The sequence below is a fragment of the Helianthus annuus genome, chromosome 12, assembly GCF_002127325.2.
Source record: "Helianthus annuus cultivar XRQ/B chromosome 12, HanXRQr2.0-SUNRISE, whole genome shotgun sequence".
Lineage (NCBI taxonomy): Eukaryota > Viridiplantae > Streptophyta > Magnoliopsida > Asterales > Asteraceae > Helianthus > Helianthus annuus.
This window is the reverse complement of record NC_035444.2, coordinates 30902822-30908540: the sequence shown is the minus strand read 5'-3', so window position 1 is coordinate 30908540 and position 5719 is coordinate 30902822. Positions and strand designations below refer to the sequence as shown.

At 34.0% G+C, this 5719-nt stretch overlaps 1 protein-coding gene across 1 annotated transcript; it reads left to right on the top strand.

The window, feature by feature from the left end:
- Positions 1-303: 303 nt before the first annotated feature.
- LOC110892676 (WD repeat-containing protein 87-like) lies at positions 304-2048 on the top strand. Its single transcript, XM_022139826.1, has 3 exons — positions 304-510; positions 1401-1646; positions 1767-2048. The coding sequence occupies exons 1-3, from the start codon at positions 304-306 to the stop codon at positions 2046-2048; spliced, it is 735 nt and encodes a 244-aa protein (XP_021995518.1).
- Positions 2049-5719: the final 3671 nt, after the last annotated feature.

Here is a 5719-nt window from a genome sequence, read left to right as displayed (position 1 = left end):
CTTAATAAAGATAAAACTTTATTTATTCAAGAGCAACCGGTTATCGAATGAGATGATCATCAATTGATTTAAGGATCTTGGGATTTAAAAAATTTGGGTTGCTCAGAGGTGATTTAATAACGTGTCGCCCTTGGGTCGTTCAGAGGTATTTTAAATAACATGACGCCCCTTTTTTTTATTAGAAATCCTACCACATATCTCTTTATTAAATCCGGTTTTTCTGACATGTCTGTCACGGAGGACACGTGTCTTTATTCAATTGGACAGGAATTTTCGAGGTGTTACAAGAAACCACCGAAGCTAATGAAGATTGAAGATTATAACTGGTGGAAAAATCGGTTTGAGGGTTGGATAAAAGCGTTTGCTCCTGAAAGTTGGTTAAAATTAAAATATGGATATACAGAACCAGTAAAAGAGGGAGGAGAGTTAGTAAATGAAAAAGAGTTCACAGAAATAGATGTTAAAAATATTGTTGCTGAAAACAAAATGATTACATTGTTAAAACAGTCAGTGAGAGAAGATATTATTTCGTTACTTGAGGAAGAGAAAACATCAAAGAGTTTATAAGAAGCTTTAGAGAGAAAATGTGTAGGAACTAATGAGATTGTGAAAAACAAAAAGAAATTGTTGTGTAAAGAGTTTGATCTATTTGGCTGTATGAACAATGAATCTGTTTGTAAAATGATCGAGAGATTTGGACACCTGAAGATGGAGATGTCCAGACACAAAATCACATACACTCAAGAGGAGCTGGTTAAATCACATACACTTTGCCTTGATGTTGAAAGACTAGAAAGTCATGAGTTGGAGATAAAGAAATCTAAAATCAACAACACAGCTCATCAGTAGAATGTGGAGCTGTACTACAGAGGAAATCTACCACAGGCTGGGTCTCCAAGAACAGCGTTTTCAGCAGAAAGCTCAAGCTTCATGAACAATGAAATTCCTCACAGTGGTTTTCATAGTGGATCTTCTTCAACAACTTCAAGTCAATCTGCTTCAAAGAAGTTATTTCAATGCAACATCGCTGTAGACTTGAAGAATGGCCAAAATTTCAGCAAAGAATCTGCTAAGCAGCAGATGGTTTTTCTAGCTTCAGTCCTTGAATCGTATGAAAGTCTTGTGGGAGGCAAGATAGGCAACACCAATCTAACGAAAGAAGACTACGATCAAATAGATCCTGAAGAGATGGAACTGATCGACATAAGGTGGTGTATTGCCAGTGCAGTAAGGAGGGCACATCGTTTTATGGAAATAACTGGAAGGAAGTCTATTGGTGGACCTTCTACCAAGTTGGGTTTTGACAAATCAAAGGTGACATGTTTCAAATATAAATAGAAAGGTCACTTTAAACGCGAGTGCAGAAATGATTATGCTGATGTTCTGAAAATCCATTCAAGGAAGATTATTACAAGAAAGCAATTTATCATCAGAAAAAATTTGAACCTCCTAGATTGAAGCAGCCTGAAGAAAAATCAAGAGCTCTGGCAGTTATTCATGACGATGAAGGCTATGACTGGAGTCAAGATCTCCCTGAAGAAGATGCAGTTGGATATGCATTTGTAGCTAATGTTGATCATGACAGATGGTGGAGAAGAGATTATGCGAGATGGGAAATTGAAAAATTCAGAGAATCATTCAAAGAAGTCCAGAGAGCCAAAAGATGGAATGACGAATTGGAATGTTACATGGATCCACGGGGTAATCCAGTTGTTGACCCATCAAAGGTGGATTTTGAAGCTGTAACAAATTTGTTTCCAAGTCAGGCTACTTTCAACACAAGAAGGTTATCTGATAAAGAATATTTGCCGGATTTGTTGAATAAGATAAAAGAAATTTGTGAAGCGAGTCTACCAAAGGTGGTAGAAATGAAGAAAAGGAAAGAAGAAGAGTTGAAAAAGATGGTAGAAGAGGTGAAGGTTCTGGTAAAGAATGATGCTGAAGGAGAGCAGAAGATTGAAGAAAAACAGAAAGAAGAAGAAGAAGAAGAGAAGAAGAAGAAAGAGGAAGATCAGACAGAAAAACCGGTGCTAAAAGAGACTGAGTAAGTGAATCTTCTGATCTATCGAATGTTGAAAATGTTGATAACAATGAAAACAAGTGCAGGAATTGCATAGAAATGTGCAAAACTTGTACTGAAAAAGATGACATCATAAAAACAAAAGATAATGAAATAAATAAAGTTGAAAATGTTTTCACAATAAAATGTATAGAAATGATTGAAAAAGAAGAAATTTTGAAACAAAAGGTTGAAAAGTTGACACAGAAATGTCATGATTTTGAAAAAGAAAATGAGATTTTGAAAGAAACGTGTATAGCAAAATGTGTTGGTTGTGTTGAAAAAGATAATAAGTTTCTAGATTTTCAAAAAGAATATGATAATTTGAAATGGTCAAATCAGAGAGTAAAAGACGCTTATGATACTTTGAAGAGACAAGTCAAAAGTTTTGATCAAAGACTGTCTGAAACTTTAATAACCAAAGAAATGTATAAGAGAAAGTTTAGAGAACAGCAACTTGAATTAAACAAGTGTGTTGATGAAGTTGCTAATCTCAAACAAGTTTTGGTTGAAAAAGAAAAGATTGTTACAAAACTTCAAAGTTATCATAACTCTTCGTATATTCTCGAACGCATTTTCAACATCACACCAGATGACACAGATACTGACAAGAACAAAAAGGGTATTGGTTCAGAATTTCATCAGGTACCACCACCATTGAGAAACAATTATACCTTTTATGGTGAGGAAAATGTGGCAAAAGGTCTGAACATAGTTGACCAATTACCTGAAAGTATCGATGTGACTTACACCAAATCTGATGAAGCTGATGATTCAGAAGTGGTAAGTAAGGTTGTTGATAGCGTTTTGAAAGATGAGTCTACAAAAGGTAAATCTGAATCACAGAATGAAGATGAAGGTAATTTTCATGATGGTTACTTGAAAAACACAAAATCTGAGAAAGTTGTGGATGATGATTCAAAGGGATTGGTTTATACCATGATTGGATCGGACAAACTGTTCTTAGATTTTGTATTCCCGATTCAGAATGTGATTTCAGAGAAACTTGATAAAGTTTTTAAGATGGTTGAGATCGAAAAGTCAGAAATTTCAAAATTTGTTTGGAAAAACAAGAAATGTTTTTATAACAAACCTGGTTTTAAGAAGAAAAACATGAAGGTTGGTTTAGGTTATAAAAAGAATAAAAATTGGAAACAAAATGAAAAACCAAATTTTCAGCAAAAGACGAATTTCGTTCACGGAAAAAGTTTGAAAGAAGAGGAAGAACTTCAATTTAGACGACAGTCTAATGAAGAGTTCTATGATCAGAAAAAGACACAACAACAGGCTAAGGATGTTTCAAAGAAAACTTGTTTTAAATGTGATCAAATTGGACATGTTGCACGCAAGTGTCCAAACACAAAGCCTGTTGATGTTGAAAAACAGAAATCTTAGGGTGTGAAACCAAGGATAACCAGAATTGATTCGAAACAAACTTGGAGGTACAATACAAACAAGTTTGCTTCAAATCAAAATTGGAAATCAAACCCGAACAGGTTCGATTCAAGACAGACCTGGAATTCTCACACACCTAGATTCAGAACAACACACAGTTGGAAAACATCTGTTGATATGACAAAACCTCAAGAGTTTTGGAAACCTAAAAATGTTGTTCTAAATCAAAAGATTCAAAAAGAAACACATTTTTACAAAAGAGGTACTCCAAAAGGTCAAATGTGGAGTGCTAAGAAACAAGTGACATCGGTAAAAGATGCGAAAGTTGAAGTCAAAGTTGAAAAAGTTTTAAATGACAAAGAGTTTCCAAAATTAAATGAAAATTATTGTGTGGAAATGCCTAAGGTCAAACAGACCTGGGCTAAATTGTTCAAGTAATTGAGTTTTTGTGAATGTACAGGTGCTCATGAAGTTTCATTGTCAAGGAAGAGAATTGATGAGCAGCCTGGCACAGGAAGAGGCTGCTGAACTCTGGTTTGGTTGAACAGGGAGCTTATCACTTTCTGTACATAAATAAACAATATTTCAAAAAACCCTAAAAATTTAAAAATTTAAAAAACCCAAAATATGTTTTTATTTTGTCAAAAATTTGAAAAATCAAAAATATGTTTGTTTTAAATTTGTCAAAAAATCAAAATTTAAAAATAAAAAAAATGTTGCTTGAATACGCCGAAACCCTCACGGTGGAACAAACATGATTACTTTCACCAAATTGAAAAACGGTTTTCAAACTGTAGAAATCAATGTGTTGTAAATCATGGGGGTATTTACTGCTTTTCGTACAATATGATTCACAGTTAGCAGAAAATGGATGGCGAGACAAAGTTATCAGTATCGGATTGTCAAAATTTTCTTTAAATGATTTTGAATTTTAGGGGGAGTAAGAAATTGTCAAGAAAATCCAAAAACATTAAGAAATTTGAAAAAGCCAAAAACATGATAAAAATCAAAAATGACTTTTTGTGTAAAAAGAGGAAATGATAGTACATCAGTAGACAATCACAGTACGCTAAAGAAATGGAATGTTTTAATGTGATAAACGGTCTCACTGATGATATGCCAGTAGATTTTTACACACTTAGTAAATTGTTTTCGAGATATAAACCTAAATATCAATACTTTGCTTATCTCGTGGGGAACATCTCTCGGATATATGGGTAACCCCCGAAATCTTGTTTGAAAGGTCCCTCTTTCTGAGATACTAGGTCTTTATACTCAGTGATATCTGGGGTATTATTCCGGGACTTCTGCTGAATGGAAGTTCTGACCTAATCCCCGAATAATACTTTCTGCATTGCTTGAAACATAGCGCAACCCTCAGCAAATTGATGAAACAATAAAATTGATAATCATTGCTGTTGTAAAAAAAAATCCTCTAAAGGGGACACACCGAAAAGTCGAAGCCGTCATCTCTCTGCGTATACGGAAGTATCGACCTGAGCTCTCACGGCCCTCGCATTTAAACCCCTTACAGATATCATCTGTGGTATACTCACCTGTAAGACTGAATATTGAGATCTGGATACGGGAGTATATTCTGAGGTGGTACACGCGAATAAGTTTAAGTCCTTAATACACTAATATCGTATCTCGAAACAGTTGAATTTTGTGTGAAAATTTAAGTGGATCAGTATACTGACAATCTAAGTGAATCGTTTAAAACTTAAAGTGTTTAAAGCTCAACAGTGCTAGTGAGTAGTCATAAACTGATATGATCTTTTAAACACGAACTCAAACAAAAATATTGTCTGTAAATATGTTTGTAAATATTTCTTTACTGCTTTATGTTTCAGAAAAATTAAAAAAAAAATTTGATTCTGCTTTATTTTCGACAACCGATGTCTGAAATGCTGAGTTTCAAAATCTGAGTATGCTGATTGTGTTTCTGAAAATAAAACAAGTTCATTAATTTGAGACTTGAAAATTAAAAAAAAAACAAAAACAAAAACAAAAACAGTTTGTGATATCTCCAAGGTCATTAAATTGGACTTCGATGATTTACTGTGAGGGATTTGGATGTTCTGATTGTTAAAATCTTTTGTAATAGAGCAAGTGTTCGATCTTGGTTGCTTAATACTGCCAAATATTTGAAGTTTGTTGATAGGGGAAGTGTCAGGTTACGGTTCCTAAACATCTGAAAATGCTTTCATTGTAAAATTACTCTAGCATATGTTGAGAAAACCAGGTCATCAATCCTGGATGTTC

Bases quoted from the DNA above. Each gene is read 5' to 3' on its own strand.
- LOC110892676 (XM_022139826.1), top strand. From the start codon at position 304: ATGAAGATTGAAGATTATAACTGGTGGAAAAATCGGTTTGAGGGTTGG. The intron at 511-1,400 runs GTGAGAGAAGAT...AATCCATTCAAG, and splicing joins TTACATTGTTAAAACAGTCA to GAAGATTATTACAAGAAAGC. The intron at 1,647-1,766 runs GTCCAGAGAGCC...TTTCCAAGTCAG, and splicing joins TCAGAGAATCATTCAAAGAA to GCTACTTTCAACACAAGAAG.